We start from the raw sequence: 15,627 nt of genomic DNA, 5'->3' as shown, positions 1-15,627 counted from the left end.
ATAATAAACAGTTACCTGGAACTGTTATGAAAAGGAACGAAATGACTAACGCCGGTGATCACAAATTAAAACGATAGTGAGTCTACGAATACATAATTTATAAAAAAAGAGGTCAGCAAGATCTGTTAAGGTAGTGAAGTGTAGAATCAGCTCCAAAAATAGCATTAACAATTTGGAATAAATCCGACATTTTTAATAAGTTAATCCCTAAAAAAAGCTCTTGAGTAGTTTTTATGGTAAGGATGAGAATAGCTCATTACGTAAGAATTTTTATATCACCAAAAAAATTTTTTTAAATGTTTCTATAATCGCAACTATACAGAAAGTTTTTTCTTCTACTATACTATATTATACTATACTATAGTTTTGTGTTTTCTTTTGCCTCTTGTTTTTTTTTTCGCAGATTTCATGATATTTCCGTCCTCTATTTCCACACTTTTCTTGCGTTTTACTCTTAATTTTAATTTTTCGTTCACTTTCTGATTTCTGCTCGCCCCACAACATGTTGCTGCTCATATTTCTTTCGCCGACTTGAATTTTGAGGTATCAGTAAAAATTATTTCCAATAGAAAGGATAAGAAGAGAGAAAATAGAGTGAATAAAGCTTTGAAAATGCATCACATTCAAGAAATATAGGCGGAAATTCATTAAAGACTAGTTACTTGCTGCAGTTTAAGGCAAAGAAATAAAAAGTGTTATATATGGTAGTTAATAGAAACTGCCAGCTACAAAATTGTAGTAAAAACAATTCTATAGAAGAAATATAACAATATGAGGCGAAAATTTCTTAGAGATGAGTTTGTACTTAAAGTTACAAATATGATATCCAGAACGCAAGCAAATTCGAACAGCAGCAGTTTTTTTTTCAGAATAAAATATCAACAACACAGCTTCCTTTTTCAAAAAACGAATTAACGAAGAAGGTTTGAAACGTCTTCACTTGCACACAGTTTAAATTCAATATTAAGCTTATCCTTGAGAATGTCAGAATAAAATATGAAATATTTTATTCTGACATTAATATGAATAAAATATGTGGAAGGAGCAAGTTGTTGCATGCTAGGAGAAAAAACGGTTCATTTGATAGCGCAATATTGAGAAGATCGATGAAAATAAGGATAAAAATCGATATAAAGGCTACAAAAGATAAAAATCTATAGATAACTTGTCTAAAAATGCATCCCGAAATAATCAGCTTCGAAACAACTATTTTGATCTACCTTCCGACAACTCGTTTAAGTTTATCCGAAGCGAAAAATAATCTCTTAACGTTTCTGATTTTCTTCACGCTCTCAGTAAAAGGTAGAAACTCTTCAGAAGTACTCAAAAAATTATAGTGGTCATTTTTTTACACTTAAAATCACTCCTTAGAGAGAGAAAAAAGAAAGAGAAAATTCTTGAAGTTTTGTGGTGCAACATTTTGAATCAACAGAATATTTAGTCTACTCCGTAATTTACGAATTTTTAATTTCTTAAGCTCAGGGTGAGAAAAAAACACTAAAACAAATACACGACTAGGTGACTGAAAATTTCGACAAGTTTTCAATTAGGAATGGAACGTTGAAGGAATGTTGAAGAGCGTCATGAGGGAAAAAAGTGAAAAACAATGAAAATTGAAATCGTTAGAGTACGTCGAATGTTATGTCTGCATTAATAATCCTTTTTTCCCTGCAGGATGCCGCAAATTCCTTGCGATTTTCATTCGGAGGTTGCTTTGTAAGGTTCACACACACGACCATTATGGATAGCATTCAATTATGAATGGGACACACTGAATGCTCTAAATTCTATTTGTTTAGTACGTTTCTCCTAAAACTTTCCAATAAGTCCTCTTGGATCTTTTTTTACCTCATTATTTCACTTGGAATCAGTCGAGTAGAATCTTCAATTGTTATAATTTCTTTCAAATTAGCACCAAAAAATGATGTGAACACAAAGAAGTGCCCAGACAACGCATTATACACAATAGATGTTTTCATAGAAGTTCTCGGTAGATCAACAATTCTCCATCAATGGGCGAATAAACTCAGGAGGAATACAAAAAAAATAACGGGTATAAGTTCGAATCCTGAAATGAGCTGCTGCTCGCTTCACGTTGAGGTATTCAACTCTGAGTTTCTCCCATAGAGCGTTAATCATTCGCAGAAAATTACACGTTCACATTTAATTTCGTGTTTTTTTCTACCGTAACCTTGCTACCTACTTACTTCATCACTTTTATTGTTATTACTTTAATGCTCATTATTTATTGTATTACTTACTTGTACTCATGTTCATATATTATTTACTTTACCACCTTAGGCTCCATAGGACGAAGTGTTGATAAATTAACAAATTTGTAATTTTTCATGGAATCACTAGTAAAAGTGTTGGAATAAGAGCTCATTATGAATGACTGGGATTTTTTTTTGCATCACATATTTGTGTTACCAGTTCCCAGAACCAAAAAAGTTTGAGGTAAAATGAGGAAAGCTTTGATCTCTGTTGTTTATTGTATTTTTTATTTACATTTATGTTTATACGCAATTCATTCCATTACTTTATCACTATTTATTTATTACTGTTTATTAGAGCTGAATGTAATGTCTCCGATGCATAGTTGCTACATGAGAAATTTCCCAAAGCCCAGTATGTCATGCTTCTTTTGTGTTTTGTGGTCTTGGCACGTCTTATGTGAGAAATTATTTCGAATTAGTTCCAACTGGATAAACTGGAATTCTCACTTTTTTCTGTGACGATCACACGAGATTTCAGACTGCCTTGCTCCACATTGTACATCGTTTCAAGGAATGTGCTTTGGTCTCTCGCTTAGATACAATTTTTCGAAATGGAATCGATTCAAAAAGCAGATCTTTAGTGATAAATAACGAACGAAATGGTAAGTACAGTTGGGTGCATTTCGTTTATGTAGACATCCAGGCGACAGCTTCAAATTCCTTTACCTGATGAGCACTTCACTCCTATTTTCTACTTTCCTCAATCGAACACACATCAAGGATATCCAAGAAACACCAGTCTGTTCCACGTTTTGTGGAATCAGCTTCATAGTGGGAAATTTAAGAAAACGCTTATGAGAACTGTTGCCTTAACCGTCACAGTTATTTTCACACAGCAGAAAAACAAAGATTCCAATGTTGATGGTATTTGATTCCTTGCTATAAACCAAATACAACACAAAGTGACGTTGTAGATGAGAACGTTAGAAGTGATTGTATGATTTTTCCCGTAAGAAAAAAACGAACAAAATAATAACTTTACATTATTGTTTGCAACTCTCATAACAGTATCATACGTAATGAATTCCACTTAAATACACTTAAAAATATATTTAAAATAATTAAATTTTTTAGAAAATGTATAAATTTGTTTTAAAAAATTAAGAAACCACTAGAAAATATATGAAAAGTATAAGAAATATGCGCAGAAAAAGTAGACTTCTCGTATCGCTACAATTCTCTTCTAGACGGAAGATCAAATGTAAACGCTAGGACAAAAATCAGGAGAACCAGAAAGTGTAGGATTGGCCGATAAGCGGTAACATCTTTTATAGTATCGCCGACACAAGGTATTAGTTCCACTTTCTGAGATAAAACGTTTTTTTTACGATTTACGAAACATTCGCGGGGAAATGAACGGATACAAGCACAAACTGTGGTGACCAAGTGTAACGGAGTGCATTGGATGAGAAAAAAGTCGAAACGACATTCATTGATCTTAAAAATTAACAATCTCAACGAATACATTGAAATGATAACGGTAGAGATAACAAGAAAGAAACGTCGAAATTTTCGAATCAGGCAAAGAAACGCGATTATTTCACTCGGTACAGGAGGACTCGGTACGAGAATAATCCAGTATACGCTGAATTTTATAGACTCATCAATAACGTAAGTGCAAACAATTTAACTTTACTAATTTATCTTCGCATACCTAATTAATCGCCCAGAATCGGCGGCAACACTATAAATCAAGATTGTTATTGATTATTTTAAAAGAAGAAAAAAATTTTTCTCATCTTTGAGATGAGATTTTTTAAAACGATGCTTACATTCATGAGATAGTTAACTCATTCATTTCAGTCACGTGTAATCAGTGAGGTTAAACGCAATTATCAGCCGACTACAAGGCGCACATAGGAGTGATTTCTTCCTTAATCACTCGTATCCAAGGAAACCTACGCCATTCACTTAAACGCTGCCAGTTCTTTAAATACAATTCATGTATCAAGACAATGTGAAATAATAGGGAAGGAGAAAAGGCGACAAAGTCATCGTCGAGAAATTCAGCACGGATCACAACATTTCTACACAATCAATAGCATTCGAGAGCCATTCACCTAACAAATATTCGCAATTTTATAACTTTTGATAAGGATTGCGGCGAGAACTTACGACCTATTCTATCGTATTCAGAAATTATGGAAAAAGATGAAGCACCGCCCATATGTCGTATAAACCGATGTTGCTTACAAATTCTCCGTTCTAATCAAGAAGCACAACAATTTTAACGCATATAATTAAACTCATTTGGTTTAGCTTAGGCTCTCCTAACAATAAGCCAATTATAATTTAGACCTATATCGATTAATGTTGGGACGGATGTAGTGTAGCGGTTAGAGGTTCCGCTTCCTGCACGATCGATAGGAGGTTCGAGTCCGCCCTAGTGCTCACCAAGCCTTTCATCCCTCCAGGGTCGATAAATTGGTACCAGACTTGTCTGGAAGAATAAAAACACTGACTTGACTCATCGGTTAGCCACCGCAAGTCATTGTATAGGCCAGTCACACGTTCGTGAACCTCAAACGATTCTGAATTGAAGTGAACGTGGGGGCGCATCCCAAGCGAATTGATTAACGCCAGACACTTTAGTTGCGAAACAGAGAAAAATAAATGCACAAAAGACAAAGATAATGGCGTTGAAGAATCATCCCAAGCGGATTGATTAACGCTAGAAACTTTCAACTTAACTTTATCGATTAGTGCTTACTTATACCAATACTTATCACTGAAAGGGTGTATTTACTTACGTTTGCCCCCACAGCCGCAATGCGTCCACCATAACTCGGACCCGCGTCACAGTCACCTGGACAGAACTAAGTGTAGGCGATTGCCCTCTTTGGAGAGATTCCATGGTATGAGAAACGTTTGTTTCCGTTTATTATCGCAGGAATAGGGTATCGAAATATGACGAAATAAGAGGAGATAGGACGTGGAACTATACTGCAAGGATATGCTAGGGAAATACTAATAAAGAGACTAGTCGACTAAATAATTAATTCAAAATATAATTGGTTTCAATTGTGAGAAAACGCACGCGAGTAGAGTGCAAGCAACAAATAGCAGGGGGATGCCCCTACTTTGTATTAGATACTCAAAAAGCGAGTCGTTTGCCGACAGATACGAATAAGAGATAGTTGACAGCAAATGATAACAACGGAGTGACGCAGTTTTTAGACAGAGAACGGCATACTGGAAACGGCCTAATGTGATTTTCATCCGGCAGCTAATCGCAAATAACAAAGATTATTCGGTTGAGTTCGTTCACGTGACAATCTTTGTTTTGATCACATTTTCGTGACTGTACCGATCGTATTATTCACCACTGGTCTCATTTCTTAGTTTTTATGCACCTTACTACCCTTTACTATGCCTGTTCACTGCAATGTCCTCTGTAAAGTAATGTCACGCCCCTACTACGCCACTGCATATATTAGGCTGGCAATTAATTTCTCTTACACTTTAGAAATTTCAAAAAAAAAAGTTTAAAAAAGAAAAAAAAACTCCAGGAATTTATTTAATTGACCTGTTGGCCGACTACTATACTAGATTATTAATCTATCCCAAGTACTCCATATTACAGTGCTCCTCTTTGATAGTTGCTTCTGACGGTGCTCTTCTTCCATCTCATGAAGTGAGTCCTAATGCCTCGACCGGAGTCCAGAGGATAATGTAGTGTTGCTGGGGGAGGTCAAGGGAGTCATTCGTTGGGAGTATCTGCGACATTGTTTTACCATCAATGCTAAGAAGTACTGTGAGCAGCTGGACCGGGTGGCTGCACAGATTAGAGCAATACAGAGGAAAGTCCTTTTCTAACATGACAACGCGGGCTCACATGTCGTAAAGTTTACTTAGATGAAGCTGTGCAGTCTCGACTGGATCATCCTTCCCCGTCTGTCATACAGTCAAGACATCCCCCTTTCCAAAAACTACTTGTTCCGATCTATAGCTCATCACCTGGGAGGATGCCACTTTGTTGGTGAGGATAGGCTTGATAGGGACCTTTAGTCATTTTTTGATTCCAAATCCTTGGACTTCTGTAAAGAGGGATTCTACAAATTGTCTGAATTTTAGCCACATGTCCTCGATAATGATGTGGGCAAATCGCCTTGATTACCTTGACTCCCTTTTATCTTCGAACTGATCGAGCGCCCCAGTAATCTCCAATTGTACCTATCACGTCCCAGAGTCTTCCTGTAGTCCTCTTAATATGGCGTGGAACTCAGTCGTTCACGGCTCTCGCCCAACGGTTGTGTTAAAGCGCATTACGTGGTTAAAGCAGGAAGCACCATGGTGTTGTAGAGCTGAGCACGAGAGAGCCGGGTGTTCGTGGTCTGGTTTCTTCTAAATCTTCGATGCTCTTGTAAGCCTTCAGGCCGTTCGTTTCCTCCTGCCCCACTCCAGGGTTAGGTCGACATCTGAGGCCTATTCGCATAAACATCATGTTTTTCAGATACAGCTGAAGACCGATGCATCCACATGTTTCGTCGAATTCGATCAGTTTGCGTACATGGTGTGGCTGTCGACCATCAATCTTCACTCCAAGTCGTCCCATTCCAGTTTTGGCATTGCGTTTTCGAGAGTGGCCATGAATATTTTAGGTGAGATTGTATCACCTTGTCGTACCTCTCCCTTCACGTCAACGATGATATTCTTGCAGAATGGCGAAATTCTTGCCGCGAAGTTACTGCACAGCTCTGCGAATGCTTTCTTTCTCCTCTGCAGCTTCAGCCAACACTTCTACTTTACCCATTTCAATGTCCTCCTTCACCGGTTCTCTGCAAAGCCTTGCAAACTCGGATGTGAGTTCTTGGTTGCCTGCGGCTCGTGCTGCTCCACACTGTCGTATCAGAAGTTTCTGGAGACAAGGATCTCTTCTTGGTTTTGAAACCACCAGTGTTACTCGTGCATTCGTGAGGGTGTTCAACGACAGGGTTATACTCCTCGTCGATATTGTCCACTGCGGAATCTAGCTAGCCTGGCAAAGAGATCTCAGTTAACAGTAGTTCTATGACTTCGCTCTTTGAACATTGCGGCTTTTTCTTCTCCTCATGTGAAGGAAAATCTCTCTCGAAAGAGACAATCGTTCAATCCCGTATAGAACTTTGACTCAACAACGACATCCGTCAAGCACCTTTTACTGACGATAATGTAGTCAACTTCATCACGCTAACTTCCAGGTGACTCTAACGTAGAAAGGAGGGCTTCTAGAATTGCGAGTTCCCATGTGTGGTGATAGTCGTCATGATGAACTCGGATAGTCTCTCCCCTGTTCATTGCATTCGTTGCATTGCATAGGCTGTGGGTCCGAATGTGATGTATTTCCGGGACTTATTTTGGCGTTGAAAACATCAATAATGACCTTGCAGAAGGTATGATCTTTTCTGTAGAACTTGTCTAGGTCCATATAGAAAACTTCAACTTCTTGTTTGTAGCTTGATGTTGGAGCGTAAGCGACAAAGGTCGTCAAAGCTAGTATATGACCACGTTTTCTCACCCGTGAACGTCCAATTCGGGTCGTTCGAAAGTGTCCATTTCAATTGCAATATTACCGTTGAGGAAGACGCAAACTCCACCAACCTCCTTTACTATCCCATGTTCCTGAGAACAGTGCTTCCCCACTTTCATAAACGGGATTCAGTGGGTGGCGTAGTCTCATCTCGGTCAGTCCGATGACGTCGTACTTAATCTTCTTAGCTTGCATCATCAGATATTCGATGGCCGCTTTTGATGAAAGCGTACGTTATAAATACAGATTGTCATCCTAGTCCTTCTCCGTTCCGGTAGCCTATTTAACTCTTGCAAACCCATCTTTCTTGGAGCTACCGTATCAGGTTTTCCTCCGAAATCAGGAGACTCTTTCTTTTTAGTGTGACATGCGTAAAATTTTGAAACCTGTGGACAAGTTGTTAGCCTCTAGTGCCACGGATTTCTGGGAGGACGTTGTCTCCTCCCGTAGTGGACAAATGGAGCTTATTTGTTGGAGGCGACTCCAAACTGCCACCCTTGTTCGTCCAAGTCACACTGCAGCCTTTAGGCCGTACCGACATGCGGGATAGAAGGATGTCATGAGTCAGTCCTGGCGCAGCAGAAAGAGGGAGTCTGTCCTTTGGATCCACCCACGTCTCACGGCGGCAGCAGGCCGCTTTTGGTCCGCGATTAGCCCTCCTATCCGCCACATGCGACGCGCCTCGTAGCCTCGCAACTAGCCTACTGTGATCCCTGTAGTGAGGTAGATCCATGAGATAGGACGTCAGTGATTGAAAACTAAATGTGACTAGGAATAAATAAATTGGAAATGAAATGTTTCAAAGCCTAATAGAAATTAGTTGCCAGCCTAGTAAGTAAACAAACGAATAATAACAAACGAATATTTAGGAATGTGGATTTTACTTTCTTTCCTCAGTCATGAGCTTTTCAAACTTCATGAGAGTTAAATTACGAGAAATAACGTTGAGTTCTAGTTCTAGGTCCGGTTAATCTAATTGATTTAGATATACAGTAGTTTAGTATTTAAGACTCAGTATATATAATACCATTAGACTAATAGCAGCGAGAAGTCGTCTGAGTCTGAGTGATTCACTTAGAGAGGTGCACGATAACAGGATCCATGCAGTTCTCCTCATTAAGCCGTTTTATCCGGGGATATTGCGGAGAAGAAAAACAACAACACTCGTCCTACCTCAGATATTTTTCCGTTGATCACATCAACAATAGGGGATATCGTTCACTAGAAGAATGTAGATAGTTATTAGGATATTGTCGCACACGTTGTCTCAATCCCATTACTTACACTAACCGCTCACGTCATCACGTTCTTATCCTCAACAAGCGCGATACCACCTGGTTTCCTACGAAAACGTATATCCTTAATGTGTACCACCTGTCCTATTTCCATTACTTGACATGTTCTGACATGGAAATGGCGATGGTCCTAACTCGATTGCTAGCTCCAATGCGCCGTTTAGAGCGCAACTACACTAAAGTTCGGGTAGTTTTGACCTGACGGTACTCGTTGCCACATTCCTTGCACGACATTATGTGCATGTTCTCGCAATGTATACAACTACTTCATTTTTCTTCCCTGCGAATTTGTTAGTTAATATGCACGCAGATGTACAGTTTACCACGTACTGACTGTCTCTTGAGATTTCTTGTATGGATTTCTGATATATCAACAGTTTTATGAATGCGAAGTGAGAATTTAGGCAAGGAAAATAGTGAAATTGAACGGAGCAAAGCAAAAGTCTGATCCCGTTTCTAGCCATGAAGGTTTCGGCCTATTTGTTGCTCTTTACTTCTATTCTGATTTCGTACCGTCTGTAAACACTTCCTGTTTATTTGATGTTGCACAGGCCTCGAGTGATGCCTCGAACTTTCCTTCCACGCTCATTTTGACCTCATTTGACGACATGGTAAAAATATTTATTTAACAAGCAGCCTGTGCGAACAGGTGCTTCCACTTTCCATAATGGTCTTCAACACAACAGGATTCAACAAGTGGCAGCCATGAAACATGGGAAAGAGTGGGCGAGGTAAAACTCAAAAAAGACCCTAAACAAATATGTTTAGATCTTAATTCAAAACGACTCTCGCCGCACAGAAGGAAACATAACAACACATCCTCCCAACGACGAGAGAAACCTACTAACCCAATCGACCCGAACATCAATCAAATGTACCCAGGCTACGGACGATGAAGTACGACAAATAGCAGATATCAATATGCTAGAAACCAAAAAAGGAAACAGCAACGGCGCCTACAAGAATGTGCGTACAACGTCGAAAATAAGTTGAAATAAAATCTACCTTGGCACAACAGACACACCAAATACAAGCCAATAACATAGAAGTCTAACAACCAGTATTTCGTACCATCCGGGAGCATAACTTGAAGCACTGATACTCCGCTAATAACAAGCAAAATAACATCACAAGACTGAATGTCGAGTATCAGCGAACTCCAATTTATCAACCTAACAAATTAACAATGTGTAATAGTGTAACAGATAACAATTTTGTATTTTGTTTTCTCTTCATAAAGCATAACAGCCATGGAAAGTGCTTAACAGGACGACAGTAGGACTTCTGGTTGAGCAAGGGCGGAAGAAAGAGAAATAGCCGTAACGAATCAATCAACACTAAATTTTGCAAACGCTCATATTCGACAGGAGGAACGACAGAACTAACTGGGCAACTTTTGGATGTTCGAAGACGAGATTATTCCACAAACAACTACGCGCAACGACACAACAGTAACAAAAGTCGTACGCAAGGAAAAAAATTTTACACCATACAAATGTCGACGAATGTAACGCAGCGACAGCTTCGTAGCAGTGGATAGAAGCACAGTTAGTCAAACATCGTTCTTTTCACAATTTCCTGTTCAACAAATCAAGAATCGGGGTCCACAATTCCCGATTCGAACAGAGCGATAAAACGGCGTGTTGGATATCCCGTCGTTTGTTCTTAACCGTAAAGTCCGGATACTCAACGCAGAAATTGAAAGCGTCCAGCTGGAAATAATTATTTAAGGCACAATTCTCCCTAACAACACCTCAGATGAGGAAAAGGGATGGATGACGCAGAAATTATAGTTAAGATAATCATTGAGTTAAATATAGTCTTCATTTATTGACCGTTTATATTTTAAGGTATAGCTGGAACAATCACGGGGTTACCTTAACTTGTAACTTGTTATGTGAAAGTTTAGCAACTCATTTTTAAAAAGACGTTTTCAAGCAATCTTAACTTTGCAGTGAGGTAAATGTATACTGCAATTGCACAAAAAGATGTTTTAGATGGAAATATACAAGAAATGGACTTGGGAAAAACTGAACGATAAAAATAGTGGAACAGTAAGACAAGCTTACATTGCGTGGAGGTGCCAGAAGGAATCGGCGCGCAAACTCGACGATATACAATCCACAATCGAAATTGTTTCCTTGTTGAGGCAGATTTTCTGGGATTATGCAACGCATTCGTTCTTCAGAGCAATGCGGATACATACGGCGCCGAAGCCATACATACTAAATATCGGTCGAATAAAAAGTTACGAGAAACAAACACTAAAAATAAGATTATTGTGGCGGGATGAAATAGAATAGAAGCAAAAAACTAAGAGCAAAGACGACAAAAGACAAGAATTCTTCAGATATGAAGCAGAAAAAAAGTAGAAACTCTGATCCAAAACATTTTATAAAAGTTGAAAACGGACTTTCCCTACTTTTTCAGTGTCTTGCTCAAAGCTACTCAACACTACGCATTCAATCACCAATTCCAATAGAAGTTTTTGTTACGAACAAGCGAATCGCCAACCTTGAGAAAATCATCGCAAAGGTCAGCAATATTTTGCAAGTTATTAAGATCGTCCGTGAGCTGCGAATCGAAACAGAGCATCCTTGCACGTGCGGTATAAGGATGGCACACTATTACCAATGACCTAAATCCTTGATACAGTTTGGATGACAAGGTGAATTCAAGGATAAAAAGGGAGTGAACTCTCACCAGTGTTCCCACTCATTCACAGGGACGACGATATAGTCAACATCGATAAAGTCAAAGTCCTCAACGAAATCGAGAACATCGCCAAAACGGGCGTCCAGCTAAAACTTGATATAATACCATAATAGCAAGTAAGATCGAAGCATCTCCCGGCATATAAGGTGACAATCATCAACTCTAAGATAAAGGTTTCACAAATCAATAAGGACACACCCTCTGATCATCAGTTAAAGTGTTATTAGCTTCGTCAGCCATAACTCCACTTTGAAGAATAGATAAATTGTGCCAAAATACCGATGGAAGGACAGTGATACGCTTGTTCCTACAAATAATAGATGAAAATACTATATAACAAAGAGCACAAAGTACATATATGGAAAAGCTATTATGAAGAGAAACGTGATTTCATATTCGAAAAAAAAAGAGTGACGCAAGCACTGGTTTATTTTACGAGATAAACGACTGTACATGATTTTAAAAATCTAAAAACCACATACGGCTCGTCAGGAAGAACGTGTTCGACGACATGGTTGAGATAGAAATCAACAATCGTGTCGTTGAGCAAATCCTGAAAACGTTCATTAGTATTCAAAAAACTCAGAATTGTTTTATATAGAAAAGATAAGCTATGACAAAGAAATAAGAGTTCGTAGTTGGTGCGCCGAACTATAGTGTTTTTCTGGAGAATGGATTAGTTGAAAAGACCAATCCAAGCGAAGATGCAAAGCTTCCATACTGTGGTGTGGAACAGAAAGCAATTCTTATATTTCTGGAACTTTCCCAAATATCAAGTACATGAATGTTTGATAGGCAAAAATACTGAGAAAACCGACAATTCGTAGTCTACGACCAGAAAGAAAAGACCAATCCAAGCGCCATTTCTCGTCATGCACAAACGCTCTTCTACCGAGAACTGGACCCGCACCCAAAATATTTATTTCAAGAGAATAAATGTGATGGAACTAAAACCAATGGTGCCTTCCTTTCAATTCCAATATTATTAGCTGATTTCCTTGCCTATACTCGGTCCAGTGACAATTCGTTGTGGGAGTTAACTGCTCGTTGAATATCTGGTGTCAATCTACTTCGCTTTTATTTTTGGACAATTTTTATTCGATAGCAATACACCAATTCCTGTTTATCTGTAATTTTTACCGCCCAGCTCGACTTTACTCAATCTTTCATCAACTACTAAGGCGGAAACTAGGAAACAGTCACTGATCTTCTAAAATTCAGTCACATAAGAGCTCCATCTTCACGTATACTTTTTGAATTTTTTTCTGACGAATGCATCGTTATTGTTGAGCGAACACACGTTTGAAGAAAAGATTATAGAAGCAGTAAAGAGCTGAATGAACATACATTTTCCTGCAGACAAAGAAAGTCCGAAAGGCGCACGCTTATGGACTGGAATGGAAAACGAATGCGTAACATTTCTGTCGAAGCTGTGAACTCCAAACATCCGCTCTGTAAGAGGAAGAAATATGCAGTTAGCTCAAATAAAACTATGAATACGAATAAATAGAATAAACGAAAACTGAATTGGTGTAGAAAAGAACTCAAATTGGTCGCAAAACAGCGAGTATTGAGAATATAGTGACGGATGGCTAGTAAAGGAAATATTGAAATGCAAATGAATCTCACTTTCGTTCGTTCTCGGAATCCTGACTCGCTCGAATAATCTGCAAGTTCTTCCGAATCATCCGAGCTTTGATAAGCACCATCTTCGAGCGATGGAGCAGCAGAGTGACCCAGTGAGGAACATTCGTCTCCTTAAAGTAAAGAGAGAATAAGAATTAATCAGCCCATGTATTGATTTAAGAAGAAAATTTAGTCAAACCAGTAAAAGTTTCAAATAACTACTGATCATAGAAAAACTTCCACATACTGCTTCACTCGATACTAAAATTCTACCCACAAAATTAAAATTGTCGACGATACTCAAGCTGGCCTGAAACCAAAGGAAAAAAGATGCGTGGAATCTTACCGCAACTTTTCGGTGTTGGTACTTTTTATGGTATTTTACTGATGTTTTGTCAATTTACTTCGAAAACGATTTTACTTTGACCACTACCAAAAATTTTACTGTAATCTCACATTAACACTATTTATTCGTCTCCCTAACTGATCTAGCTCGCTTTTCTCTCCATGTTTATCAAGAATGTTTTTCTAATCAATCATTTCCTCTTATATGAATTGGGTTACTGACTTTGAGTGAGTTGACTTTACATCCTAAGGTAATTAACAATCCCATTATACTAATACTTCACTTCGATCGTTTAAGAAACCTTGCTTCTGGTAAGCTCAGTCACTTCGTTGCAATGTTCGTAAAAACTTTCGATGGAGTTTGAGTCTTGAGAGGAGACTTTCACGCGAACTATTGATAGAGATTTATGAAGAAAAAAAACTTGAAAATTTCTTGCAATCAAGTTTTGCAGACGTGCGAAAACGACCAAACAACCTGTTCAAGAGAACATCATTTCGTCAGAAGAATGTTACAGTGTTTAACTTGCGTCTTTTATATGAAAATTCTGATTATAACTCACCACAGTTCATAAAATTGGCATGAAATTCGTAGTCGTTCATACAAACACTATTAAACGTCGCATCTGATTCGTCTTCACAATGCGAATAGCATTGAAATGACGGTATAGAATGATTCTGATGAGTAGACACCTCCATTGTACCGAATTGCGAACTGCTAGGATCCAAACATAAAATGAGCCTGCAATAGACGCCCATTTATAGCAAAAGAATAGGTTAAATTAACGGTTAACATGACAGAACAAGAATAGTTGTGGCTTTCGAAGAAAGAAGGCAAGAAAGAACTGCATGGAATGATGTGAATTCCTGAAGAGAACTGGTAAATTCGTTTGGGATCGCAGTGTCACTGCAAACAAATGATGCAGATTTACAACAGTAAAAAAAAAAACATGGAAATTTGGAAGCATTTACTTTGCGATTATATAATTTCCGCACAGTCGCATATAAAACCTTCAAATGCAGCATAAAACATAAACTGAACACCAAACTTCTAGCTTAATTAGTTTCAAAGATATGAATTAGTAGAGAAATCGACCAAATCTCATGACGAAGTTAAATTTTGTGTAAATTCTATAAAAATGATGGCTGCCATGCTGGAGAAGTCTTCCCATGCATCAGCATCATAGGTGCGATAGAAAGAAGCGGACCCTCCTCAAGTGAACAGGTGGTAGACCTCGTGGGGTGCAGCGGAAGTAAAGAGGATCTTTTCGGTAACTGTTCAAAAGTGAAGTGTCCCTTCCCAACCGTCCAAAAGTGAAGGGGTCGGAGCACTGGGTCCGTGATTAGCATTAGCACTGGCCTTGTGAGCACAACCGAAAAACTCTCTTTGCTCGGAATTTTTCTACTCTTGAATAAATAAACTACACCTACAAAACGTAGCATCTCGATCTATAAAACGATCAAGGTTATCCGCTGCTAAGAAAAATTAAAGGACAAGTTTATTGAAGGTGTTTAGTCCTACTATAGAAGAGAATACTGGATTTTTGAGTAGACATGCGTCTTTCTTTCGCTGAAGTTTACACTATACGACACTTCAAGCATTGAAATCGAAATGCCCGCGTCTCTACTGTGGCAAAGCAAACCTGGTAAAGAATAATACACGGCAGCAATAATGTTACTTGTAGCTTTGTGAAGAAATGCGCGATAAATAATAGTCTTGGGAACTAGTATGAGACCTATGAAGTAATATAGAAAGCGAGTAGAGTTTTTCGGGACACGGGATTCTTTCGATTCCACAAATTTTGCGGAGGGAGAAAGTCGCAAACAGGGCCACTCTTCGGCTATATGGATCACATCCAATGCA

General features: G+C 38.5%; 3 protein-coding genes across 5 annotated transcripts; all 3 read right to left on the bottom strand.

The window, feature by feature from the left end:
* Positions 1–6,549: 6,549 nt before the first annotated feature.
* RB195_020353 (uncharacterized protein) lies at positions 6,550–6,831 on the bottom strand (the record flags this gene model as incomplete). The annotated part of the gene is made up of 1 exon (XM_064188612.1): positions 6,550–6,831. One exon carries the CDS (start codon positions 6,829–6,831, stop codon positions 6,550–6,552), a length of 282 nt encoding a protein of 93 aa, XP_064044493.1.
* Positions 6,832–6,960: 129 nt separating this feature from the next.
* RB195_020352 (uncharacterized protein) lies at positions 6,961–7,904 on the bottom strand (the record flags this gene model as incomplete). Of its 2 annotated transcripts, XM_064188610.1 has the most annotated exons (3): positions 6,961–7,134; positions 7,639–7,711; positions 7,774–7,904. In XM_064188610.1, 3 exons carry the CDS (start codon positions 7,902–7,904, stop codon positions 6,961–6,963), a joined length of 378 nt encoding a protein of 125 aa, XP_064044491.1. The 2 variants fall into 2 exon arrangements, with proteins under 2 accessions (XP_064044491.1, XP_064044492.1); XM_064188611.1 differs by lacking the exon at positions 7,639–7,711 and having other exon boundaries at positions 6,961–7,054.
* A 2,744-nt stretch (positions 7,905–10,648) lies between these two features.
* RB195_020351 (uncharacterized protein) lies at positions 10,649–14,522 on the bottom strand (the record flags this gene model as incomplete). Of its 2 annotated transcripts, none has more annotated exons than XM_064188609.1 (9): positions 10,649–10,792; positions 11,150–11,305; positions 11,595–11,718; positions 11,784–11,881; positions 11,994–12,102; positions 12,278–12,348; positions 13,143–13,247; positions 13,425–13,552; positions 14,327–14,522. In XM_064188609.1, the coding sequence occupies 9 exons, from the start codon at positions 14,520–14,522 to the stop codon at positions 10,649–10,651; spliced, it is 1,131 nt and encodes a 376-aa protein (XP_064044490.1). The 2 variants fall into 2 exon arrangements, with proteins under 2 accessions (XP_064044490.1, XP_013300751.2); XM_013445297.2 differs by having other exon boundaries at positions 14,327–14,462.
* Positions 14,523–15,627: the final 1,105 nt, after the last annotated feature.

The sequence above is a fragment of the Necator americanus genome, chromosome II, assembly GCF_031761385.1.
Source record: "Necator americanus strain Aroian chromosome II, whole genome shotgun sequence".
In the NCBI taxonomy this organism is placed as follows: Eukaryota; Metazoa; Nematoda; class Chromadorea; order Rhabditida; family Ancylostomatidae; genus Necator; species Necator americanus.
This window is presented reverse-complemented; position numbering and strand designations above follow the sequence as displayed.